The sequence below is a fragment of the Camelina sativa genome, chromosome 15 (assembly GCF_030686135.1).
Source record: "Camelina sativa cultivar CO46 ecotype springtype chromosome 15, ASM3068613v1".
NCBI classification, from domain to species: Eukaryota; Viridiplantae; Streptophyta; class Magnoliopsida; order Brassicales; family Brassicaceae; genus Camelina; species Camelina sativa.
In genome coordinates this window covers 12173814-12199795 of record NC_141894.1, presented here as the reverse complement: position 1 = coordinate 12199795, position 25982 = coordinate 12173814, and the positions used below count along the sequence as shown (strand labels likewise).

At 36.9% G+C, this 25982-nt stretch overlaps 2 protein-coding genes, 4 long non-coding RNA genes and 4 other non-coding genes across 19 annotated transcripts; 2 read left to right on the top strand and 8 right to left on the bottom strand.

Moving 5' to 3' along the window:
- The first annotated feature begins 1675 nt into the window (after window positions 1-1675).
- Window positions 1676-2409, top strand: LOC104746627 (uncharacterized). Its single transcript, XR_760934.3, has 3 exons — window positions 1676-1788; window positions 1939-2015; window positions 2109-2409. It is a non-coding gene; the product is annotated as an uncharacterized LOC104746627 (long non-coding RNA).
- A 636-nt stretch (window positions 2410-3045) lies between these two features.
- Window positions 3046-6129, top strand: LOC104746626 (histone-lysine N-methyltransferase ATXR2). 4 transcript variants are annotated; one of them, XM_010468145.3, is made up of 14 exons: window positions 3046-3280; window positions 3388-3463; window positions 3556-3934; window positions 4016-4128; window positions 4218-4249; window positions 4344-4477; window positions 4683-4770; window positions 4906-4954; window positions 5047-5101; window positions 5177-5246; window positions 5338-5407; window positions 5491-5567; window positions 5695-5751; window positions 5841-6129. In XM_010468145.3, the coding sequence occupies exons 1-14, from the start codon at window positions 3197-3199 to the stop codon at window positions 5955-5957; spliced, it is 1401 nt and encodes a 466-aa protein (XP_010466447.1). In that variant the 5' UTR covers window positions 3046-3196; the 3' UTR covers window positions 5958-6129. The 4 variants fall into 4 exon arrangements, with proteins under 4 accessions (XP_010466447.1, XP_087344715.1, XP_010466448.1 ...); XM_087488588.1 differs by having other exon boundaries at window positions 3121-3280; window positions 3556-3930; XM_087488589.1 differs by lacking the exon at window positions 3388-3463 and having other exon boundaries at window positions 3062-3280; window positions 3556-3930.
- On the bottom strand, window positions 6120-10340 carry LOC104746624 (zinc finger CCCH domain-containing protein 40). Of its 3 annotated transcripts, XM_010468141.3 has the most exons (12): window positions 10044-10340; window positions 9600-9863; window positions 8366-8476; window positions 8241-8274; window positions 7954-8134; window positions 7763-7819; window positions 7577-7674; window positions 7391-7462; window positions 7073-7299; window positions 6791-6996; window positions 6496-6633; window positions 6120-6390 (listed from the first exon to the last, which is right to left on the bottom strand). In XM_010468141.3, the coding sequence occupies exons 2-12, from the start codon at window positions 9733-9735 to the stop codon at window positions 6319-6321; spliced, it is 1332 nt and encodes a 443-aa protein (XP_010466443.2). In that variant the 5' UTR covers window positions 9736-9863; window positions 10044-10340; the 3' UTR covers window positions 6120-6318. The 3 variants fall into 3 exon arrangements, with proteins under 3 accessions (XP_010466443.2, XP_010466445.2, XP_010466446.2); XM_010468143.2 differs by lacking the exons at window positions 9600-9863; window positions 10044-10340 and adding an exon at window positions 8632-9491; XM_010468144.2 differs by lacking the exons at window positions 9600-9863; window positions 10044-10340 and adding an exon at window positions 8674-9360.
- Window positions 10341-11262: 922 nt separating this feature from the next.
- Window positions 11263-12431, bottom strand: LOC104746623 (uncharacterized). Its single transcript, XR_760933.3, has 2 exons — window positions 12191-12431; window positions 11263-11587 (listed from the first exon to the last, which is right to left on the bottom strand). It is a non-coding gene; the product is annotated as an uncharacterized LOC104746623 (long non-coding RNA).
- LOC147926540 (small nucleolar RNA snoR80) lies at window positions 11676-11806 on the bottom strand. Its single transcript, XR_015583284.1, has one exon. It is a non-coding gene; the product is annotated as a small nucleolar RNA snoR80 (small nucleolar RNA).
- LOC147926539 (small nucleolar RNA Z152/R70/R12) lies at window positions 11870-11983 on the bottom strand. Its single transcript, XR_015583348.1, has one exon. It is a non-coding gene; the product is annotated as a small nucleolar RNA Z152/R70/R12 (small nucleolar RNA).
- On the bottom strand, window positions 12042-12132 carry LOC147926538 (small nucleolar RNA R11/Z151). The gene has a single exon (XR_015583355.1). It is a non-coding gene; the product is annotated as a small nucleolar RNA R11/Z151 (small nucleolar RNA).
- LOC147926537 (small nucleolar RNA Z157/R69/R10) lies at window positions 12183-12284 on the bottom strand. Its single transcript, XR_015583344.1, has one exon. It is a non-coding gene; the product is annotated as a small nucleolar RNA Z157/R69/R10 (small nucleolar RNA).
- A 505-nt stretch (window positions 12432-12936) lies between the features above and the next one.
- Window positions 12937-15337, bottom strand: LOC147926536 (uncharacterized). The gene is made up of 3 exons (XR_015582989.1): window positions 13421-15337; window positions 13312-13337; window positions 12937-13198 (listed from the first exon to the last, which is right to left on the bottom strand). It is a non-coding gene; the product is annotated as an uncharacterized LOC147926536 (long non-coding RNA).
- Window positions 15338-21504: 6167 nt separating this feature from the next.
- Window positions 21505-24207, bottom strand: LOC147926535 (uncharacterized). 5 transcript variants are annotated; one of them, XR_015582988.1, is made up of 5 exons: window positions 23937-24196; window positions 23676-23731; window positions 23477-23583; window positions 23208-23282; window positions 21505-21729 (listed from the first exon to the last, which is right to left on the bottom strand). It is a non-coding gene; the product is annotated as an uncharacterized LOC147926535 (long non-coding RNA). The 5 variants fall into 5 exon arrangements; XR_015582985.1 differs by lacking the exon at window positions 23676-23731 and having other exon boundaries at window positions 23937-24207; XR_015582986.1 differs by lacking the exons at window positions 21505-21729; window positions 23676-23731 and adding an exon at window positions 22337-22663.
- Between the last annotated feature and the right edge of the window lie 1775 nt (window positions 24208-25982).

Genomic DNA, 25982 nt, shown 5'->3' with positions numbered 1-25982 from the left:
TGTTAATTTCAGAGGAAGAAGAATTGGTAGTATGATATATAGATCATCATCTTCATGGAATAATCTCCTACTTTATGGATAATTTGGGGTTTGTTGTAGTAATTAAGGAAGTCATATCGTTTCTCTTACTTTTATCGAAATCTATTATTAAGTTTAAACAAACTCGAGTTCTCGAGCTTTTTCCCATGACCTCGATTCAATGACGTAGAACGTATAGAACACATGCAGGTATACACGGTCATTGACAGGCAACTAGGCAAGTGTTTGTTAATTTCGATAATCTGATAATGAACCTAGACATATATATTTCGTTTGTTGTATATATTAAAAAAAAGCTTTGTATTCATATATGGCGGATCCAGAAACTAAAATTAACATAAAGCACATATACTTTTTTTTAATATAAAAGTTATATATTTCTAAAGAACTTTAAAATATCAAATTTTTATGAGGAATATTATTTTCATTGATTTTTACACTTTTGCAATATAAACTGAATAGAAAATTGTAATCTATTGAATTAATTACTAGATGTATTTATTAATATTTTAGAATGTAGAAAATAGAATAATGAAATTAATAAATGCATTTTTAGTTTGAACAAAAAAAAGAAGCCTTTTTAGTATATAAGTAAAAAATAATGAATGTTGGATATAGACTTTGCCCCATATGCCAACTCAGCCCAAGAAAGACTCACCATAGATAGCAGACTAGATTTTCTGGTCGTCAGTTTGCCTGTAAGCTGATGAACTCTTACTCTTTGTAATTGACGACCTCATTTTGTTTAATAAAAGACTTGCTCCATTCTTTCCCCACAAAATCTTATTTATTAGTATTGTGCTCATCCCGATACAAACAATTGGCGTCCACCGTGGGGCAAGAGTAGAGCGCTCCTTTTTAACGATCAAAATGCGTAAGACGTGAGATTTATGCATTTATAGAATTCGGAAGACGCGTCGTTTGTGTGTATACATTAAGTCATTAACATCATATACTCATATGTCCACGTTTTTGTAAGAAAACAATCTTTAATCATTAACATCACTTACAAAATCAGGATTAAACACTGTAAGCAAGAGTTTCTTAGCTAGTACAAAAAGAAAAAAAGTTGCGGAAGCTGAACAACATCAACATGAGCAGACATGCAAGTGACGGATGCAACTTCATGCTTTTTGTGAACTCACTTGACACACAATAGATCTATAAATTGAGGAAATTAGTAACAAATTATTTGACAAGTGTTTATTATTAGTTCTGCGAAAATGCATGAAAAGAATAAGACATTTTCGTTGGATATAACTTTTTGGATTTTATTTTTATTATAAAGTAAAACTTCATATAATTGATTATGTGAAAGCAGTGCATGGATCATTGTCCAAACGAAACTATGGGATGAAGTTTCCTAATTGGAACATATACTGCCGTGTACTACGACCAAGTGCGTATACGCGTAAACAACATCGTAGTGCATTTCTAATGAAAAAGTTAATTTGAAATTTGAGTCGGTGTGTTAGTCCAATGGGTAAAATTGGTATTACAAACAACACTTAAGAGTAAACTTTATAACACGAATTTCCTTATTTAAAAAAAGTTCTGGCTTTAATAAAAAAAGGCACATAAAAAACGTAACTAGATCAAAGACTTTAGTGGAAGAACAACATGAATATGAGTAGACATACAACTTCATGCCTTTGTTTGTGACTTATCACCTGGATCGGGCTGCCGAAGACCTTGAGGATGCAAGCTTATACGGATCCTCAAGCTTATACGGGGAAAAAAACAAATCATGTATGACCAAATCTTTTTTACTTGCTCTAATAACAGTTATGACCATCATATGGGGCGTGTTCGTCGCAGGTTCCTTTTATCAAACGAACAAGGCTCATGTGTTATGTTTTGATTTTAACTCTCTCTTAAATTATCTTGTAACTGCATCAGATTATCTGCAAAGTAGGGAGTTTCACCTACAAGATGCTAAGTACTATACCGACTTTGGGCTGCGTCATCTAGAAGAAGTGAGAACTTTCCTAAAGCATTTTTTTTTTAACAAGTTTGCTTACATTGAACTGAACTTGGTTTTTGCTCTCACTCCTTTTTTTGTCAAACAGATTGCGAGCCTCCAAAGTCTCCTAGATAGAGAGATTGAAGCACTGCAGCATGGAGCTTCCACCAAACAAAAGACGTGGCTGCATTCTTGTCTCTTCTGTTAGTTTCATGTTGTGTTTCTATCGCTTTCTATTTTCTCGCCCAAACAATGAGTAAAGTATGACTAATTCGCCTTCTTGTGTTGATGTAATTTCCTTGAATCCATGCCAAGTTATCTATCGACTATTTCTGCCAACTCTTTCTCTTTTGTAAAATTTTCAAACTCGGGCAAGGTTGATTTACTTTATCGTTTTATACTCTTAACCCTGAGGTTTCACCTCATGTCCGAACCGATACTTCTTCTTTGCTCAAACCATGGCAAACAAACCATGACATCTTTAACCATGGCAAACCATGGATTATATTGGTATAAAACCTAAGCGAATGGGCTCAAACTTCATACACTTGCTAAGTTGGTTGATCATACGGAGCTTTCGAATCAGTTTAGTTATTGTTGTTAGGGAAATCAAATTTGGTTGTGCCTTGTTCAATTTTAAGTGGGTTGGTTCAGTTAAGTGATTAAGAAGTATTAATCCCTACACCACATTGCAAGCTTCTATCCCGCCAAAATTTTCTGAATGATAATTAAAGCAGTCGTTGAGTTTTGATCCATCACATCTTAGAACTTGGTTATACTTTGAAAATTCAACACAGCACTGAACATATAAATGTGTATCTGGAACAACAAATCCATTTCATTGATATGCATGCATAAATTTATGTCACAATGCTTACTATTGTATTGTCTATCTCCTTTCTATTTCGGTAAATTTTCTCAAGTTTCGTGGTCTTGTAATCATATACAGTATTTGATAACAATTTGATTTACTACTTAAAAAAAAAAAAAAAAAACTAAACTAAAAGTTCCAAATAAATAATTTGGTAAATACGAAAACAGGAGCACGGGTATGGGTCCGGTTCGGGTCGGGTAATCAATCTCCACTCCAAAGAGTCGCTCTCTATCGTCTTTGGACCCAACCAGTTCAAAATAGCAGCAAAAAAATAAAAATTACAGACGCGCCGCCGTGCGAAAAATTCTCCGGCCACATCAATGGATTCCGATTTCAAAACCGACGAGAATAGCACCGCTGAAGTTTCCGCTCTTCTTGCTCCGCCTCCAACTCCCCAACTGCAGGTAAAATCCCTCTCTCCCTCTTCTCTCTGTAAACATATTCGACGCTAATCTCCGATGAAACTTATAGTGAATGAGCTCGATTCTGGTTTCTCAATTTCGTTGTTCAGGAGTATTTTAAAAAGCTTATAACTAGTAGAGGATGCAATGGAATTGAAGTGAAACACAATGGAACCACTGGGAAAGGTGGAGTCCTTATTTTTGATTTTTGTATAGATTTTAAGAATCTCAGTGTTGGTTTATATTGAATCTCTTATTTATTTCTTGGAATCGGTTAGGTGTTTATGCTAATTCAGAGTTTCAAGAAGAAGAACTCATTATGAAAGATGAGATTCTTGTTGGCATCCAGCATTCATCCAACAAGATGGACTGTTTGGTTTGCAGTTTTTGTTTCCGGTTCGTTGGATCGATCGAGAAACAAATTGGCCGGAAACTCTATTTTAAGAACCACCTTGGTCTTTCTGGTTGTTGCGACGAAGATGAATACATGAAATACAATGGAAATGAGGAACAATGTGGTGGAAGCAGTTCAACTCTTCCGGAAGGAGTTGTTAGCTCTCTGATGAGTGGCGAATTGGCATTGCCGCTAACTGATAAGTTCCCTTTGCCTTCGCCTCTTTCGTGTCCTGGAGGATGTCAGGAGGCTTTCTACTGTAGGTAATTGATATTTTGATGTCTTCAATCAGTATTGTTTCTACATGGGTCGTAATACTAATGTGCTGTTTCATTATGACACAGTGAATCATGCGCAGAGGCAGATTGGGAAAGTTCACACTCTTTACTTTGCACTGGTGAGAGGTCTGAATCAGTATCTAGAGAGGCGCTTGGAGAGTTTATAAAACATGCTAATGGTAAAAATTATTCTTACTCTATTTGAAATTGGCTTTTTCAGTCTTGCGGTGGTAACTTTATTTATATCTTCTCATTTCTTAATTTGCAGATACGAACGATATTTTTGTCCTGGCTGCCAAGGTATATCTTTTATCAGTTGTTGTTATGTATATACCCTTTCCTTTTCATATAATGAAACGAAACCAACCAGTTCTGGATAATGTATTATGGCTAGGCGATTGCCTTTACCATTCTAAGGTACAGGAAGTTGAAAGCAGCGCACGTGAACAAAAAAGCAAAACAGAGTGAGCCAAATCAGTCGCTACTCTTGGAGGCATGGAAACCAGTATCTCTTGGATACAAAAGAAGGTACAACATGATGTGCCATTAGATATAGTCTTTGACTATGATGAAGAACGTTAAATCACTTTGATTTTCTTTCTCTATGTTTCTAAATGTGATGGAACTGATCCAAATTACATACAGTAACTCCTGATCATGTATAACAGGTTCCTTGTGTGATATATCTATGCCTCATATGAAATATCTAAAACTCTATTCTTATGTTTGGTAGGTGGTGGGACTGCATCGCATTGCCAGATGATGTTGATCCTTCTGATGAAGGAGCCTTCAGGATGCAGATAAAGAATCTTGCATATACGGTAGGTATTTCAGTTGTGCATATCGCACGAAGGTTGTTTGTACTTGCTGTGCTTTGTGTAGAGATCACAATTGCAGTTGCATCAGCTGCGCATCCGGACTGTTTTGCCAACCAAATTGCATTGTTTTATCTGCAGTCTTTGGAGCTCCTGAAGTCAGCCATATTTGACAAAGAATGTGAAGCCCGTATCCCCCCCTCGTCAGTTTTATATATTACATGTACCGTCGTTTTGTTTATATATTATACTCACAGAGGGTTATTCCTTAACGCTGGAAAGTTTTCTCCCTTGAAATCTACGGGAATATCATCGGCATGTTTGAGCTGAATAACCTGTAAGAGTTGTCAGTTCCTGTTTATATCCTTACATTTACAATGAATTTACCCACAATATGTTTGATCTTTGGCAGAGACTTGGTAGTAGCATCACCAGTAGAGGACTATTTCTTGTACATTGATGATCTTCCTGATGCAGAAAAGGTCTGAAAAGAATAATGCATTCCACCCATTGTTGTTGTTCTTTGACCAAAATCTGTTGACTCTTACCAGTTTCTTATTCTCATTATCATAGGAAGAAGCGGAGGACATCACGAGACCGTTTCTAGATGCTCTTGGTGATGAGTACTCTGACTGTTGCCAAGGTTAGAAATGAAAGAAACATTGTCATCATAAAACATAGGAGTTATGTAACTTGTAACCAAGATTTGACATTGTTTGTGTTTAGGAACGGCATTCTTCCCTCTGCAGAGCTGTATGAACCATTCTTGTTGCCCTAATGCAAAAGCCTTCAAACGAGAAGAGGTATCTTTCTTACATCTTCTTCCTCTTTATGGTCTACAAATCTATAAGATTGAAAATTTTCATCGACACTTTTTGGGACTGAGCTCGATTCCTCCATGTGGAACTCTTTGTCTTGTGTGTTTCGCAGGACAGAGACGGACAAGCTGTTATAATTGCTTTAAGACACATCAGCAAGAACGAAGAGGTATGCATCTTCTCTCTAATCGTAGCAATTGAATATTTTGGAAAAGAGAACTTGTTTTTGACTTTTGTTTTCCATATGTGAAACAACAGGTGACGATTTCATATATAGACGAGGAGCTTCCGTACAAAGAGAGACAAACATTACTTGCAGACTATGGTTTCAGCTGCAAGTGCTCTAAGTGTCTGGAAGATTCTTCATCAGTTTGAAGACTAATTTATGTTTTCAAAAGAACAGATAAACTGTCAATTTTGCCTTTATAGTGATCAGATTACTGTTTAATCAAATTATGCGCGTTAGGGAAATTTTTGTGACGGTTGAAGGAACTCGCTACTGAAAAGAAAAAGTATGCTTAGCAATAGCTGGTAGTATTTTTATAAATTACCGAAGTCAAAGGCCATATATATATATATATTTAAAGATGATGAACAGAAGCAGAAGCATGTACCGATTCTAAATCATTGTTAATATTGCACCGAATAAAATGTAAAGCTCGCCTATAAAACCCCAGAAGATTACTTTATAACAACAGGCTTTTTTCTAGTGTTCAAATTTTAGCGGTTATTATGATCAGATGGAATCATCAAGGTCATTGGCTTTCCCTTGTTCCATCACATCAACGTTTTCGTCATCCTCGTCTCCCTGAACACAAAGCACACGAGATTTTGTGAGGATCATCATCTTCGAGGTATTATATTCCGGTGGAAATTAGTTTACCAGAGTTTTCGAGAATCTACTTATGCTTACCTGAACATGGGTATCTCCGAAAGGTGGGGGTGGAGGAAGGGATATGAGAGGAGAGCTTTTGGCTGCTTCAGGATTCTCTTCCTCAAATTCTGCAACATCATCAAATGTCCGAGCTGCCATGCTTGTAGACGATATTACCTGCAACATCATCAAAGTCTATTATTATCCTCGCTTTTAACAAAAAACATCTTTAACGTGAAAGATTATCAGAAGCCTTTAGAATCAACTTGAGCCCCAATGCCAATCTCCTTACAGTTCAAGTGAACACCATTTCTGAGGAAGAAGAATGTCGTACCTTATCAGTAGATGAGGTGCCAATAGAAAACCTTCTTCTTTTCCAGTTGTCTTCCTTTGATGAGGACTTGTTAATTGTGTCTTCGTCGTTCCACGCTCCACTTTCTTCTTCGGAATATGATTTTGAAGAACCCAAATACCAACGAGAAGGTCTCTTCTTCTCCTTCTCCTTCTCTATCTTCTCTTCTTCACCTCTTCCTTTGAAGCCTGAAACACATATTCTATGAACTGATGTTCAAAGGATTATTAGTTTAAACACAGATGAAAGTACAGATAAGTTTACCATCCTCAACATTTTCTTTCGTAGTATATTGATCCACATAACGCTTTTTCCTAGGCATTGAAGAAGTATTCTGCAACTCATTCTGTGGATCACAAGCGGTTCTCAAATTTCGACCATTGTTCTCTTCATCGCTCACAATATCCACATTTACATCCCTATTAATGCCTTCACTTTCAGCAAGATATGTACTAAGTTGGTTTACCAATTTCTGAAGACGGGCTTCTGACCTATATAGATTTGACAAAGCATCGTATTAGTGGATGAAATTTATTCATACTTATATAAGAAACAATCAGAAATAGGGATTAAATGCCTTGCCTCTTTAGATCATCTTGTGCCCTCAAGAAGCGGTTATATTCTTTCACAAATTTTTTCGTGCTTGAAGTAATCCTGACATACAAAAGAATTGAACAACACTTGTCACTACAAGATTAAGCTCAGATTTTGCCAAATATCGCGTCACAATTGATTTCAAGCAAACATCAAGGAGGAAATAGTCATTACCTCCTACATTCCTCTTTCTCTCTATCTAACTGGGTCTCAAGCTCCTCAATCCTAGAGATAAGAATGTCTACTTCATGTGCCTTCCTTTCAACGGAAGCCTTTCAGACAAATAAATGTGCCAATCGTATGTCAATTAGCTCGTAATTTACAATGCAATCAAACAAATTGTGGAATGGAGAAATTTACCTCCAACCGTAGTTTGTCATCAGTAAGCATTTTAACATCCATCTCTACATCTTTTAACTGTATATAGACAAATCGGACTCTGGTCATTTAGCATCATCTTTACAAAAATTATCCACTAATTATTAGGACTAAGATAGAACGAGAATCAAGTCCTCAACAAACACCCAACCAAGAAAATTAAAGTTTCAAACCTGCTCTTCCAGAACGTTATTGTAACCCTGAAACTTATTTCTTCCATCTTCAACGTTATTGTAACCCTGAAACTTATTTCTTCCATCTTGTGCCCTGTCTTCAATCCTATTCCCGACTTTCAAACCACCAGCATAATCACGTCGTTCATCAAATCTATGGTTCCCCCTGTAGTCTTTATCTCTGTGATAATAAGAGTAAAAAAGCCGCACTTTTAAAGCATGGCCATCGAATTACCACTGAAATTTCAAATAGCATGAGCATAAGCAGAAAGGAAGGGAGAAGGTACCTTCGGTTCTCAAATGGCCTAGCATTTTCATGTCCTGAAAATTTGAATTACGTCATTAATAATCCAAAACGAGACTGTGTCGAATTGACAACAGAAATCCAAAAACCCAAAGCTGCAGATCTTACCACCAAATCTTTGTAGCCTTCTTCCACTTCTGTCTAAAGAAGGTCTCCGCTCTGGAGAAAACTGTCTACCAAGTCTATCTCTTAAGTCACTATCCATATTGTGATGTCTGCCTGCAGTAGACGAAACAGACTTTGCAGTAAAGCATACTTGTAGTACAGATCTGAACTCCATTTTAAACAATCAGAATCATGCCATGCCAGTCAACAACACTTGGATAAGATACCGAAACTACAAGTAACATAAAGAAACAAGTAGTGGTGCTTACTAGCCAGTTCAAAGAGACCACAAAATAATGTCCTCTTCTTACCAGCAATTGGAGAAAACCCACAATTGGACACTAAATAAGTGGAAGTCACTGTATCTCATCGATAAATAATAGGTTGAGAATGCCTCAGATTATGTTGAACGTGAGAAAATAAAGAACCAATCTTGAAGATCCATATAATAACACAATCAACCAAAATCCATCAAAATCTGACGTTCAATTCCTTCTGACAATCAAACCCCCATATTCTGCATATTTCTTGATCCAAGAAACCAACTGAGAGACCATTGAAGATAAAACAATCATGGAAATCTCCATATACATAACTGGCAGAATGAAAAATGCCAGAAGTCATAACAACAGGAATTGATAAATCCTAACAACAAGCATTGCTTGCCACCAAATCTTGGAGTCTGAGAATCATGGTTGTAGAAAACCCCCGGAAAGCCCATGCTAGATTTTCTTGAAAAAGAATGGTGCTTTCAAGAGCAATAAGAAAACCAAGATAAATATCAGCTAAGAAAAAACCAGCAGATTCCACTCCAAAAGAAAATCAATATAAATATCATCCAGAAAGACCCCAGCAGTACTAATCCCTGTCAGTTGCTATCTTTCTGCAAATGGAACAACATCCAATATTCCCGAATGATTCCGCAGAATAAAACTAGTCAGCAAAAACGAATACATAAACTTATATGAAGATAAACCAAATCCAAAGCAAAGTATAACACTGATACCATGCGTTTATCACACTGTAAGCAGAACACGTTTTACACAATCATATCATAAAAAAGTGCATTTGAACAACCACCAAGCTCCAGGAGAAAGATTACTTCACAGAATCATCATACAAAATAAGTCTGAGCAAAGAGAGAGACCTATATGTTTGATCATCATGAATCCTTCCACCAATTAACTCGAAAATGAAATCAATAGCTTAAACAAAAGCAATAAAACGAGACCATTACCAGTAAATGAAGACTCCCGAGGACGACGAAGCTCAGCAGTACCATGAGCAAACGAACAATTAGGTCTCGAACAGTTACCAGTATTCTTAAACAAGATACATAGTTTCGTCTTATACATACTCGAACCAGACATCATTGATTCAACCCAAATTACAAAATGAAACCTCTTCCTTCAAATCAAAACGACCTCAAAAGTCAAGCAAAACCTCAAAAGTCAAGCAAAGCTCCATAAACATATAAAGATCAACCCCAGCATTCTCGTTCCTACACAAAGAAACCAAAGCAACACACAGCTTCAATCTCACTGGAAATTGGAATTTAATTTTCTCTAGAATCCATAATAGACGAGCATGAAGATCATCAGTATATAACAAAATCGAGCTATGTAACGAATATGCGACGAAGAAGAAGACGAAGAGTCTGAGAGAAAATTCAAAAACCTACCATGGCGATTCTACGCGATTTTTGTCGCCTTCTTCTTCTTTGGAAATTAAACGGCAACGAAGCAGAAAACAAAGTCGGGAGAGAAGAAATGAACAATTTTAGGATCGATCCTCCTGAGTATTTATATATTTTAAAGGAGAGAGATATAAGTGTGTGTATTTGACAATTACAACTCTTATTATAATTTTGTAAATAAAAAAAAAATAAAAAAATTTAGTGTTTAGATTTTATTCCTCAAATTGGTCTCTTTGGTTTTATTGGTTTTTTTCACAAAAGAACATTTCAGTTTCCATCTATTAACATCTATTAAAAAAAAATCTAAAAATAACAGATTTCTTTACTTATATTATGAAGATAATCCTCTTATATTAATTTTTATCAGTAATATGGAATGTGAAATGTGAAAATTCTAAAGAATAAAGATTTATTGGGGATTAGAGATATGAGTCATGATTTTGAATAGACTTGAGAGATATTAGACCTTTTTTGTTTTCATATGATAAATACAATTTTAAGTCTTTATGGAAGTATGAAATTCAAAACAGAGCCAAACTAAATTTAAACCAAGTGATACGACTAAGTCAATGAATGAAGAGCCTAACTAAGTCAATGAATGAAGAGCCAAGAAGTCTTTTCAACTTGTAGCCGACAATGCTTCAATCTTTGTCCACCACCTATTATTACAATGTACGATTTGTGTTTACACTACCCAATTAGTATTATTAGTCTCTCTCTGGTTTATTTGTAAAACTCGACATGAGAATTCCTCAACGAAATATTATTGCAATTAGATCCGAATACAAGTCCCTATGGACTATTGCGTCAGTGCCATTGTTCAACAAGAAGTGTTAGGAAACTTGTGTTCGGATTATTTGACAATTATTGCAAGAACGTTCCTTACTTTTGTCACCTAATTTGACTATAACACCCACAGATCAAACAATTCCTACTCCGCAACTTTGCAAAGTATTATAAGCTGAGAGCTTTCACCAGATAGCTCAACGTAAAAAACTCGAACACAAAACCGTCGTTGTTACATGACCTTTCATTTTAAGGGCAATTTGCCTATATGATTGTTTCATAATAGTTTTTGATGGTTTCATAGCTCATTAACTTGATCTTCCAGAATTCTTTATCGTCTTGAGCCATCTTTGATTTTTATAATTTGCAATCCTCCATAAATAAGGTCGCGACATAATCCTCCCACAAATCTCTTCCAAACCAAACAAGGTCGACTCGACTATCCCCAAGTCATAGTATAGTTTATGTTTAATGTATAACAAATCGAATTTAAACAAAACTATTCCACCTATCCTAATATTTCAAACAAACAAACAATATGTAGATATTGTTTTACAAATCAAACATTATATTTGTATCAATAAACCAATATGCAATCGAAACCTTGTGAGGACTAAATCGTAATACCTGTTGATCAAATGGAAACATAAGAAAATTTACAATCCTCCATATTTAACTAGAGAAACAAAACCAATCCACTTCATAATAATTCCTTCCTTCCGAAACAAAGCCGTGACATCCATCTACAAATTTCATCGAAAAAACGTAGATAAAAAAAAAACCCAACTCGGACAATTAGAAATTAAAAACACAAGTATTTTGAGAAAAACAAAATGTCTGAGGCATTTCCAGGATCAAATAACATGGAAAAAAAGAAAGATGATCAGGATATACCACAACCTAATATTGCGTCAATGCCATTATACCTAAAGGAATAGTTTTAAAAATCCTTCAGAATTGGTAAAAGACGCCACCAATCTATCATTAACAATATCAAACAATCAATCAATCAAATAGGGAAAAAAGATGCTCAGTGGAAGGAGAAGTCGTTTGTTAAAGAGAGCTCACGGCAAAACAATTCTCATTGTTTTGTCCACTGCCCTTCACGCACCTTCGTGCTATTTTATCATCATCGCAAATTATTATAGTTTTCCCCATAGATAACAACTAAACAAACCAACATAATAATAAAAAGAAAAGCCTCAGTGTGTGTAACAAATTCAGATCATTGATTCAAAGAACCTCACTGAAATCCGCTAAGATAATTGTTTTTTATCATCATTGGCTAAATTCTAAAACAAAAAAAACGAAAACTCAATCAATCAATAGAAGAGAGAGGGGAATACTCAGACAGCCAAGGGTTGTTTCTTCAAATTCTGGGTGAAGAGCCCAGATCTGAAACTCTAGTCCACGAAATATTCGTTTCATCACCATATCCCCAACTCTCTCTCTCTCTTTTTACGCCCCCACATAAAAACCAAATCTCTATCAATTAACAGAAACTTTAAGCTAAACCCTAAATTGCATATTGTAAAATCATTAAGCAGAATCAAAGAGAAGACAGAAGCAGTAGCAGTTGCAGTTGTTGTTCTAAAAAGATGAAGACGAAGCGTTTATATACTATACGGACGCCGACGTGAGAATTAGGGTTTTCTTATTGCATAGCGGCGACGAGATGGGTTTAGGGTTTTTGTTTAGAAGATAAGCCCAATAATACAAAATGGCCTGTTTTATAAATCACAGTTAAAGGCCCATATAAAAAATAATTTGGATAATCTCAACGATGGATAACCGACAGTATATACAAAATCACTTCTAACGGGGTTCCAGATAGGTCTGGGCATTTGGATATCCATTCGGATTTGGTTTGGATTTTTCGGATTTCGAATTTTCGGTTATTGCATTAAAGTCCCATTCTAGTATTTTTAAAACTTCAGTAAAGGTTCGAGTAAATATTTTTGGGTTCGGATCAGTTTGGATAGTTGATGATAGAACTAAAAAGTACCCGTTCTTCTTCGGTACCAGTTCGGTTCTAGTACTTTGGATCCAAAAATAACCAAAGTACTCAGAAAAACTTGAGACATCCGGGAAAAATATGAAATACTTGATTGAAATAAAACCTAAGACCATTTCATTACATTGAATCAAAGAACATCCAAACTAAACCTATAAACATTACAAACCAGATAATTCATAAAAAAAAAACCTAAGAAGTATTGAAAGATAGAGTTCATTCCAAACCATTAAATAAACCATAGAAATGATAGATTGATAGTGTAACTAAGACGAATCCTCCTCTAAGTTCAGACCAGGAGAGTCTCCAAAGTTCAAATGGCGTGATATTGTCCATGTCTCTGTTACATAAAAAAAAAATCAGAATAGTAGACAAAAATATGAAAACTGAAACTAAAAGCTGAAAGCAACAGACAAAATATGAAACCAACATGACATACTGAAAGAGAGTTACCTTCTAATTGATTTGAGCTTTAAACTCTGAAAAAGAGTTAATCAACAAAAAAGTTAAATCTGAAAGTTATATACAATGATATTAAGTGTAGTATAAGATTAGAATGTACCTCTTTCAAATTTATCTAGTAACTCAACATCAGCAAGCAGTTGTCAATTTGTGGCAACGGTTTTTTCATTGAACTGCATATCACACTTCAGCCATTGCTCTGTGCACATCAACACCTCCAGCATATAATGAGTTAAACAACTCCTGTTGGGCTCTAGGATACGTCCATTAATGCTAAAAGCACTTTCAGATGCAACATATGTCACTTGCATTGCAAGTACATCCTTTGCAATTTCTGACAAAACATGAAATCTTTGAGCATTGAGCTTCCACCAAGACAAGACATCCCATTCTGTACCAATCATAGTCTTAGAATTTTCCACTTTTTCCTTCAAATATAGATCCAACTCATTCTTTGCATCTTCAGCTCCTATTTCATCAACCATAATCCATCCTTTCAAACTCCATAGTACCATCCTCTAAATCAGTTGTATCAGCTGGAACATCATGATGTTGACTACTAGAAGGTGTTGCTTGATTCAACTGAGATGATTCTGTATTTGATCCGTTGTTATAGCTACTGCTATACTCCTTGAACATAGAACTCGTAACATCATAAACTGATCCACTCATCTCTTTAGCATCCACATAATCTTTGCCATAAATTTTTTCAAAGCACATCTTAGCAAACTGCAATTTCTTTCTAGGATCACAAACACTAGCAATAATCAGAAGTTTATTGATTTTCTTCATCCCTTCCCAGTACTTTTCAAACTTCTCTCTCATTTCATTAGCCTTTTTCCTCATATCTTCATCTAAACTATTGCTAAGTGTCATCAGATTCTTCTATATAGTCACTATCTCACCATAGCACTTGTATGAGCAAATAGTGGTAGATGCAGACACAATCATTGTAGCATTGTTCGGTTTTTTCTTAAGAACCAAAGTCTATTCGGATCGGATATTTCGGGTCGGGTTTGGTTCAAGATTTTTGGGTTCTGGTTTTTTGCCCAGGCCTAGTTTTAGATTATCATATTCTGTAAATTCTGAACATCTTTTGTCATACTTGTATAATGTTTGCACAAAAAAAAGGATTCTATCAAAATTTCTTTTAGAAGCAGGTAAAAAATGTCTACAAGGCATGAGACTATTTCCGAACCGAGATTTTCGGTTTTTGATTCGAATTCGGTTAAGCAAACAGCTTCGATTCGGCTGGGTTCTTCCTTTTATAAGACGACCATAACTCATGATTAGTCCATGTAACTAGGTCTTAGCAAATAGATTCATATATATAGTCTTGTAATGATCATCAATGTTATTGTTGTGCCTATCCGCTTTCCATTTAATTTGATCTTGATGTTCAATTAAAGCTTCCCTTCTAATTTCTTCATATTTTGTTGCACTAAACAAAGCTCCCATAAATCCAATTTGAGCATGAAATTATATAATTTCTTGGAACTATTTTTTTTTTTTTTTGAATGAATGTAAAATTGTATTCACCCCAAAAAAACGTTTGTACAATAAATGCTTCTGTGTTTTAAAAGGATCTAAAATGCTGAAAGATCAAAACAAAATTAAATCTTAAGTGGTAGAGGAGGAGCTTGCATAGGGTCTCATGGAGAACCAGAGTTGCAGGCCTTCTTCGTAGCGGGGGTCATGTTTGTCGAGAATCGTGCTGAGACGGTTGCGTACATTCTTGTCAATGTACCGGATGAGCCGAGCTTGTGGGGAGGGAGTCTCGCCATGTCGCCGAGCGTTCCTCTCGCGCCACAGATGATAGATAGTGGTTTGAAAGACATACTTGAGCAGGAATCGCTGAAGAAATGGTAGAGCTGGAGAAGTTAGCAGTGGGAGCAGGCAGCTCCAGTCCGTTGAGTAGTGAGCAGAAAGCAGAGGTTGCATGAGATCTTTCCAAATGGCAGCGGCATAAGGACAGGAAAAAAACAGGTGATCCCTTGTTTCTTCCATGCCTGAGCAGAGAACGCAGTTGACTTGTTGTCCCGATTATTAGAATGTACCAAGGAGGAGAGAGGAGAGGCCGGTAAGGCCGAGCCTTGGAAGAAGAGAAGAAAGGCCGGAAAGGCCATGTAAAGGCCGGTAAGGCCATGTCCGTGTCCGTGAGCGACCATGTACCGTGTCCGGTACCATGTACCGTGTCCGTGAACGGACCCATGTCCGGTGAGCGGCCAGTTAGGCCGTGAACACATTGAAGAGAAGGCCCGTCCGTACAGGCCCGTCCGTACAGGCCCGTCCGTACGATGAAGAGAAGGCCCGTCCGTACGGTCGTGCTCTTAGGGCTGCTCTCGGTCCATGTGATGGAAAGGCCGAAGTTTGAGTGGCTTAGGAGAAGGAAAACGAGGCCTTACAAGAGAGAGAGGCCCATCTCACAAGGAAAAGGAAGGAAGAAGGAAAAGGAAGGAAGGGAGATTCACGTGTGCTTTTGGTTAGGTGAAGGAAGAGAGAAGTCGCTCTCTTCTTCCTCTACTCGAGACAAACGGCTACAAGTCACTTTCATACCTTCCCCTTCTCTCTTTGTGTCTAACGGTCATATGACCTTGTTTTTCCTATATTAAGATGTAATCTCTCATATGTATAATAACACAATATTATCTAATAGAAGAGAATCCGATTTCCCCTCTCTACTTGTGTTCTTGTTCATATTCACAATGTAGATTGTTTAGGTGATTAGCGGTTAGGGGCTGCCCTTATGGCAGCCTAATTCTCTTCTCAAACCCACCTAAACTCTTCTTATTTACTGCTTTACTTAGCCTAGATTACTGATTCTTAATCCTCCTTCTCCTAAGTACACAAACTCTAAGTGTTGTGATACTAGAAGAGGATAAGTCTCAAACTAGTGCTTCTCCTAGTTAGGATCCGCTTACTCTCTAGTATTTGGGTTCTATCTAGCTTGTTTATGGGGAGTTCATCACAAGTTGATGTTCTCTCCTCCCCCTTGAGAATGAGTTAGTTTGTTGTGGGTAAAGGGGGATTCATTCACCAAGTGTTTGTCTACCCTCTCTTGTGAGCTTTGTCTCATAAATCCCAACATGGTAGCAGAGCAGGTTCTGTTCTTGGTGATTTAAACTCATTCTCAAAGTCGTTTTCTTAGGAGTTAGCTTAGTTAAAGTTTTAGACTTTGCTTAGGTGTTAAATCGCTTAGCTTAGTTTCTTTAAAGCTTTAATTTTGCTTTTGTTGATTAAATCGATTCTCTAGCAGCTCATTGTTGAGTAAGCTTGGTCTCTTGTCTTGTTAGAATTTGTAGACCAAGTGTGTGGAAAGAAATCGATTTTACAAGCCCCATCCTTAAGCTTTACCGATTTGGTAATAGCTTTGTTTATTTTGGGATGTGTGGGAAGTGATGAACCATTGAGCAAATTGTGTTGTTCATGGTGAGGATTCACGGTTCTTGTGTGCTTGTATGAGCCACGAAATTCTTAGGATTTAGCTCTCTTAGGATTTAGTTAATTTTCCTCTAAAGGTTTAATTTTGCTTTTGTTAAATTTCCTTTAAAGGCTTAATTACTAAATCGCTACTTCTTCTTCTCAATGTTGAGAAAGCTTTGTTTCTGGCCCTATGGTGTGTCCAGATTCAAGCTTGAAGAAGAGAGAGATCTTAATTTTCGCATCTCATGTCCGCTTGGTCAACTAGACTAAAGCTGTTCAAAGATGCATTCTTTTAACCGTTGGACAATAGGTTGTTCCAAAGGCTTTTGTTGTTTCTTCTTTGCTTGGGACCACGAAAAACATCTTCTATATGTTATTTTCGTGGATCTAAAGCCTTAAGATCTTGGAGAACACTTTGTTTAAGTGATTCTACCATGAGTTAGGTCCAAACCGTTGGAGAAATTAATTTTCCAAACGGTCCATGTGTTTCAGCCATTAAAGCACCAAAGTCTTGTTGAATGTTGGATGCTCTTGGCTGTCAAAGCTTCTGCAAACTCAAGAAAACAGAGTATAACTCTGTCCATAAGAACTCTTGAGCAAATTCTCTATTCTACTCTCCACTCACCTTATACTTCCGCCCATATACTCTACTATACTCTATACTCTTGGTTACTAATTCTCTGGTTACTTATTCTCTAAATTCTATTTTATTTTCAGTAATATTCTATATTCTCTATTCTCTAATCTCTAACAATCTCTTGTTTAGAATCTGTTCCATTGAATTTGGTTTCAGCTTCAGCCTTGAAGATTGTGTGGAGCTCGCCTACTATCTCAAGAAGAAGAAGTGGCGAGGTTGAAGGCTACAAGATAGCCATGAGGAGAGCGCAGCACAATGCCTGGAGTTAGAACCAAGGGCCACCAAGTCTTTGTTAAGCTGGTGGAAGGTGATGAATCAGTCCAAGAGCATGTGTGTTAGTGCCAAGTTGTTGATCGGATGTGCACAATGGTCTTTAGGAAAGGTGATGCACAAGGTTTCAACTGTTGATTGGATGTGCACAAGAACGGTGATGCACAAGGCTTCAACTGAGGTGATGAGGTTTCAGCCCATCATCAAGTAAAGGTTACGGGGGAGATCAAGTGACTTCAGACCGTACCTCACAGATTCTGCTCGGCCACAAGCAAAAGTCTTTACTTAAAGCTCAGCCGAAGCGTCTCAAAGATCGACTCGGACGAAACCCTTCCACTGCGATTCGGCTTCCGCGTTCTTCATTAAAGTTCGAGACCACAGAGTCATCTTGCCAGTGGAAGTGGAATCATACCAATCCGAGCAGCCGTTCGAAAGTTATGTCCGATTCAGTGGGCATGTGTCAGTCTGACAAATAAAACTGACCGGGTTTAAAACCATGGTTAGAGAAGCGGTCTCAAGGAGGAATTCCAAACCGCAACAGTGATCAACTCTCTCCCTCCTATCCATCAAAACACCATAAAGGCTGTGCTCTAAACTCTTCTCTATTTTAATTCATAAACTCATTACCTTAGCTTCATTACTAGTCTTTAGTCTTTAATATGATTCTCCTTAAATTGTCACACTTTTAGAAATTTTCTTTGATATTCCTCATAGCAAACACTTATTCTTTTCTTCTTTATCACTTGTTTAAGGGTAAAGGAGACTATGAGAGCCTCAAAGGAATTCTAAAGGAACAAGGATGGAGATCATAAGGAATGTGCTAAAGGCAAGGAGGGCTAAGGAAGTGTAGCGGTTCAAAGGCTTAAAGAGAAGAGAGCTGGTTCTTGACAAACCAAGATCATTGCGACATCAAGGAACGTGGAGACTACACTCTTTTTACTTAACAAAGTTTTCTCCCAAGTGGTTTTCTTTGTTAAGGTTTTTAATGAGGTAGTCCTCACGTGTCCACGCTTGATCTTTGGTCCCCATGGTGTCCCACCGATCAAGCGTGCGGGGGAGTATTAGAATGTACCAAGGAGGAGAGAGGAGAGGCCGGTAAGGCCGAGCCTTGGAAGAAGAGAAGAAAGGCCGGAAAGGCCATGTAAAGGCCGGTAAGGCCATGTCCGTGTCCGTGAGCGACCATGTACCGTGTCCGGTACCATGTACCGTGTCCGTGAACGGACCCATGTCCGGTGAGCGGCCAGTTAGGCCGTGAACACATTGAAGAGAAGGCCCGTCCGTACAGGCCCGTCCGTACAGGCCCGTCCGTACAGGCCCGTCCGTACGATGAAGAGAAGGCCCGTCCGTACGGTCGTGCTCTTAGGGCTGCTCTCGGTCCATGTGATGGAAAGGCCGAAGTTTGAGTGGCTTAGGAGAAGGAAAACGAGGCCTTACAAGAGAGAGAGGCCCATCTCACAAGGAAAAGGAAGGAAGAAGGAAAAGGAAGGAAGGGAGATTCACGTGTGCTTTTGGTTAGGTGAAGGAAGAGAGAAGTCGCTCTCTTCTTCCTCTACTCGAGACAAACGGCTACAAGTCACTTTCATACCTTCCCCTTCTCTCTTTGTGTCTAACGGTCATATGACCTTGTTTTTCCTATATTAAGATGTAATCTCTCATATGTATAATAACACAATATTATCTAATAGAAGAGAATCCGATTTCCCCTCTCTACTTGTGTTCTTGTTCATATTCACAATGTAGATTGTTTAGGTGATTAGCGGTTAGGGGCTGCCCTTATGGCAGCCTAATTCTCTTCTCAAACCCACCTAAACTCTTCTTATTTACTGCTTTACTTAGCCTAGATTACTGATTCTTAATCCTCCTTCTCCTAAGTACACAAACTCTAAGTGTTGTGATACTAGAAGAGGATAAGTCTCAAACTAGTGCTTCTCCTAGTTAGGATCCGCTTACTCTCTAGTATTTGGGTTCTATCTAGCTTGTTTATGGGGAGTTCATCACAAGTTGATGTTCTCTCCTCCCCCTTGAGAATGAGTTAGTTTGTTGTGGGTAAAGGGGGATTCATTCACCAAGTGTTTGTCTACCCTCTCTTGTGAGCTTTGTCTCATAAATCCCAACACCGATGACCAATGTTTTATGCGATCACCAGTATCCAGCCGGTTGTGGATCGCACGCCAGAGTAGGAATGAGTACTTTGGGGTGGAGTACGTGTACCAGACTCCTTTGTACCAGGCGACAGAAGCTTGTGGGCTGCGAATATTATGCCAAGTGTGCCGAGAGGAAAAGTTCTTGGAGAACCGGTTAGACTGAGAGCACCATAGCGGAATATCTGGAGCATGTGGCAGTCGTGTGGTACGGGTTGCCTGAAGTGCACCTTCAATATCATTCAAAATAGGTAGACGATGGTGTCTCGTCCGGTGTGTGAGCAATGCGTCTTGGACCGTTGCCTCTTGCGTAATCCCCAAGTCTATGAACCCTCTTGTTCCCACTATGTCAATCAATCGACCCATTGGCGACCAGACATCATACCAGAAAGAGGCTGAAGCACCATTGTTTATCCTCACCTTATACATTGTCTTAGCCACTTCTCGGTATTTGAGAAGTTTCTTCCACATCCAGGACTCTGCAGTTGAGCCTTCTTTAACCAGCCAAAAGGATCCCTTTGGAATGAGATATGTCCAAATCCAGTTTACCCAGAGGGAATCTTGCCTTGAGAGAATCCGCCAGATTAACTTCAAACAACTGACCTTATTTGCATCCACAAGAGACTTTAGACCCAAACCACCCTCCTGTTTTGGCTTACAAATGTCTTTCCAAGCTATCTTAGCCTTCTTGGGGTTTAGTTCCGGACCAGACCACAAGAAAGCAGCACACAGTTTCTCAATTTCCCGAAGACACCCTGCAGGTAAGCGATAGGCTGATAACCAAAAGTTTGTTATGCTCATAAGAACAGAGGAGAGGAGGGTGAGACGACCAGCATAAGACAGGGATCGAGCAGTCCATGAACTAATTTTCTGTCTAATTTAATCCAGGAGTGGAGCATAGTCTGATGCTTTCATTTGTTTAGTGAGAAGCGAGAGACCTAGATATCTTACCGGCAGTTGCCCTGTAGCGAAGGGAAAACTTGCAGAGATTTGGTGACGTTGCTCGTCTGTCATTCCAGCCATGTACAATGTAGATTTTTCCAGGCTGATTCGAAGCCCTGACTGACCCGCAAGCTCATAGACCATCAACAAAGACCAGCAAGTCATCAGCAAAACAGAGGTGTGTAAGGCCGATATTCTTACACTTTGGATGATAGCCAATGCACTGAGTGACTGCTGCTCTATTGATCAAATGAGATAAGACATTCATACATATGACAAACAAATAAGGAGAGGAGGTGGAACTATACTACTCACACCTAGAAAATATATGATTTCTTTCGAGTTTAAACTATTTCACACCATGAATCTATTTTTAGTATAGCAATAGTAGTTGTTAAAAATATACATTGTTGGCAACATTATATTTATATGAAACGTGATGTCAACGAAAGTGATTGAAGACCCGAAACTTGGAAGCCACGTTCGGAGTTTGATTCGTTTGTGTGGTGGAGCGGCTTTTTCTCGGTCTCGTATTAGTAGTATAGTACATCATCACTTCACAAAATATCTAGGGAGCTAAAACGCATGCAATTGAAATGCTCTTTGAATATTAGTATATGGTCACAACAATAATACATTATTATTACTATGATCTTCAACTTAGTTTGCATGTTTCATACGTGTATACCCTTTGATCAGAGTTTGAGATTAACTAGGAACAACTAATTGGAGGAAACTTAGGAACAAGTAATATTCATCGATGCCTTCAAAAGTTCAAACGTAGATATTATTTTATTTTTCTTTATCATTCCTATAAAAAAAAAAAAGATTCGATTAAAATTTCTTTTAGAAGCAGGAAAAAAATGTCTACAAGGCATGGGACTAATTCTGAACCGAGATTTTCGGTTTTTGATTCGAATTCGGTTAAGAGAACATAACTGATCTTCAAGGTCAGGTATGCATATACAGCTTCGGTTCGGCTGGGTTCTTTTCTTCCTTTTATAAGACGAACATAACTCATGATTAGTCCATGTAAATAGGTATAAGCAAATAGATTCATATATAGTCTTGTAATAAACATCAATGGTATTATTCTTGAGGGTTGCCTATCCGATTTCCATGTAATTTGATCTTGATGTTCAATTAAGCTTCCCTTTTAATTTCTTTACTAGATTAGGACCCTTGCTAGAACACGGGTTGAAATTCCTTTTATTTATATTATAATATATGATTCCGAAGATCACGATTAATGTTAGATTAGGACCTTAAAAACTTTTAAAATCAATTATATAAATTATATTTTACTCTAAAATTATAATATAAATAAAAGGGATTTCAACCCATGCTCTAGCTAGCATGGTCCTAATCTAGCATTAAGGTTTAATTTTTAATTTCTGAATACGATCCTGAAGATCACAATTAATCTTGTTAAATTAGCGAGATTTGATTTCTTTTTTATGATTGAGAATATATTTTTATCCCTTTAATAACTTTTTTATTGATGTGGTTTATGAATACAATCTGTGAAAAATAAATTGGTAATATTGTGATTCTAGATATTTGGAACCATATATGTGATCTTCCGAAAATAAAGTTTGGAATATCCATGAACTATCAATTTGAAATAACTTGTTTAAGATTTTCTGTTACAATTAAAATTTTATTTGTAACAATTAATATATGGATTAATTCATAATCTATGTATAACCTATTTGTAACCATTTATTAAAATTATAAATCCTACCAAAACAATGTTGTGTACTTCCGTTTTATTATAAAGGGGATTTTTATTGCACTAAACAAAGCTCCCACAATTAAGCCCCATTTGAGCATGAATCTATATCTTTTCTTGGAACTATACTACTCACACCTAGAAAATCTCTAATATAGTAAAAGAGAAGTACAACTTCCCTTTCAACCGAAAATACCCCTACGCCAATAACCAAAAAACAAAGAGATCAAGGTTAAAAATGACTTACCAAAATATTGGGTCGGGTCAAAATTTTAAAATTACCCGAAATACAGAAGTCGGATAATTTGAGCCTCATATCTCGGTTTTGATTGAATTAAAATAATATTTAAAGAATAATTAAAATATTAAATGTCTCAATACTAATTGACTCCTTATCACGCCAAAACCAAAAAAAATTCTTCCCCAAATTTAGCTCCTAATCACGCTATAAACGTCGATAATTATTGCGATATCCTACTCAATCTCATCAATTTATTGAGCCAATATCAAAATCCTAACAAAAAAATAATATCTTTCTAAACTACTTCGTTATACACCTACTACATTTCCTAAACAATCTATCTCTAAATATTCTCCAAGATATTTTCATACTCAAATTTGCTTAATTATCGGCTAACACAGAATATTCTCAGACTTATACAACTAGAAAATACCTACTTTAGCATACGTCAACCCATCTCTATAAATTAAAAATTACGAAGCAAAGGTGCAATCATCATACCTGCAAATCTTTACCCTCATATCTTCTAGCGAAATTTATCCAATGGCTGCTGTCGTCGATGCTACCTCAGATTTACTGTCAATCAGACCATTCAAAACAAGTTGGAGAATACAAGTCAAAATCATTCACTCTTAGAAGCCGAATACCGTTTTCTCTGGAGATACCATAGCAGATGTTTCTGTAACTTTACTAAACTCCTTATTGTTTTCTATTCATTTATAGTTTATTGTATTCTATGAAAAATGTAGAAAAGTGTATAATTCTAATACCTTCATTTCTTTGAATAGGGTACCCTCATCCATGCAACACTTAAGAGACCACAGTTCGGGAAGTTCCACAAGGTCCATGAATCATGAACTCGATTCAACGTATGACTCTGATCAACACGTTTAGTGGAAACCAAATTAATCAACACATTTAGATTCTTCCAAATAAAACAATGAAACATGTTTTGGGGTAGATAACTACTTATCTTACGGATACTATGATGTCTTGATATATATGCTTTGGTTTGATTTTATATTCTTCAACATGTACCGCATAAAATGTAAAATATGTCAATTAATTATATACAAAATACTGTAAATATATAGAAGTTTTGTTTTCGCTACACAATTATGTTTTTGAAAAAAAAGGATCGATTGTTTTGGATTAATAATGGGTAATAGTATTGACCTATTTAATCGAAACAATATAAGGAAAAGCAATTAAGTATATAAAACAACTTACCAATCGATCGGAATTGATTAGTTGATTTGGAAACTATTTGGGGGAGACGGAATCAACCGGATCGAAACTTTTATGAACCCCATCATCCCACCGAATTGCTTTAGAGTAATTGGTTGGATAAACAAGTCGGATTTAACAGCTCTATGAACAAGATTAGGGACGATTGGAAGAATTTCGATCTATGGTTGATCGAATTGAAGATGAAGAGGAAACGTTGAAAAATGTTTTCTTCGATCGAAGAAATTTAGTAAAGTCGATTCATTTTTCTGTTATCAAGGTAGAGCTTTTTAAAAAAAAATAAAAAAGTTATCCTAAAAGGCCAACGTAGCCCACATAAGGAATGTCAATAAAACTAAACCAGACCCAATTTTTATGATGTATCAATAAAAACCTAAAGCCCAATTTAAGTTACTCAAAAATTATTACATATTTCGGAAAACTACAACTAAAAGTATAATCAAATTCATACATTATTAAAAACCATTATTCAACTAGAATTATTTATACATACACCATTAAATATATAACCCAACGATGGAGAGATATATATATATATTAATTAAACTCATACATTTTAGAAGTTATCATACATTTTAAATTACATTAATTAAACTCATAAAAACAAATATATATATATATATATATATATATATATATATATATTTATACTATGGTCATGTATATGATGTGTAAAAAAAAAATACATATTAGTATATCTCTACAGACTATATTATTAATCTGTGCATTATTTTTTCCTCTATTCGTGTTTCGACAACCACCTCTTACGTTTATTATTTCGTCTTATTATATATTTCTGTTTTTCTGTCATTTTTTATTGTATATAGCTTTCAATACTCATCTCTATATTAGTAGTATTCGGAAGACTACAAAATTGTGGTAAAATGTATTCCGAAACAAAAATCGTATTCATTATAATAATCTCTTAGCCGTACAAAGTAAATTGAAACACTAATAATATAATCACAATATAATATGTCACTACAATAATATGCGAATTTTCCCCCACGCTGTAGCGCGGGTCCTGTCCTAGTATTATAGATGATCTCTTTCTAGTTTTTAAATTATTTCACACCATGAATCTATTTTTAGTATAGCAATAGTAATTATTAAAAATATACATTGTTGGCAACATTATATTTATATGAAAACTGATGTCAATGAAAGTGATTGAAGACCCGAAACTTGGAAGACACGTTCGGAGTTTGATTCGTTTGTGTGGTGGAGCGGCTTTTTCTCGGTCTCGTATTAACAGAGAATATCATCACTTCACAAAATATCTAGGGAACTTAACGCATGCAAATATTAGTATATGGATGGTCACAACAATAATATACAGTATTACTATGATTGTCTACTTAGTTTGCATGTTTTATACGTGTATACCCCTGTGATCAGAGTTTGAGATTAACACATCAAACTGTTCGTTAATTTATTTTTATTTTATCGACAACTAATTGGATACTATAATCATCGCAAAACCAAAAAGTCGGGTGCGTAGACTCACGCGCGGGCGACTTTCCTCTCTTTCTCTTCGTCAAAAGCAGCAAACTCACCGTCAATTGCTTGCCTCTCCGGTGTCCGGTTGCAACCGGTGCCGTGAGAGGGCTCTAAGTTCTCTCTGTCTGATTCCATTTGTGCACTTGAAGTAATCGGAGGTCTTGTTTCGACCATGTTTCTCGCGGCGAGTGTTGAAGGTCCACCATGCGTGTCGGCCGTTTTCGGTGGTCGGAGTTCTTGCTCTCTGCCTCTATTGCTTGTAGATGGCAATAGACCAAGGCGGAGGCTCGTTTTCCTTCCCTAGCGTCTCGCATCTCAAGCGGCGGAGCAAAATTTTGTTTTGTAGATCTACTTGCAGATCTCCTTTTTTCTGGCGTTTCCGGTGGCGGGGCTGTGGTTTCGCTTCTCCGCCTACCTAGGACTCGCATTTTCCAAGTCTTCTCTTGGACTAACCGTTGCGCTTCGACTCGTGTCTACCGGAGGTTGTGGGCTGCTCTCTGACGGGAATATCCGCTTCGAGGACGGCTA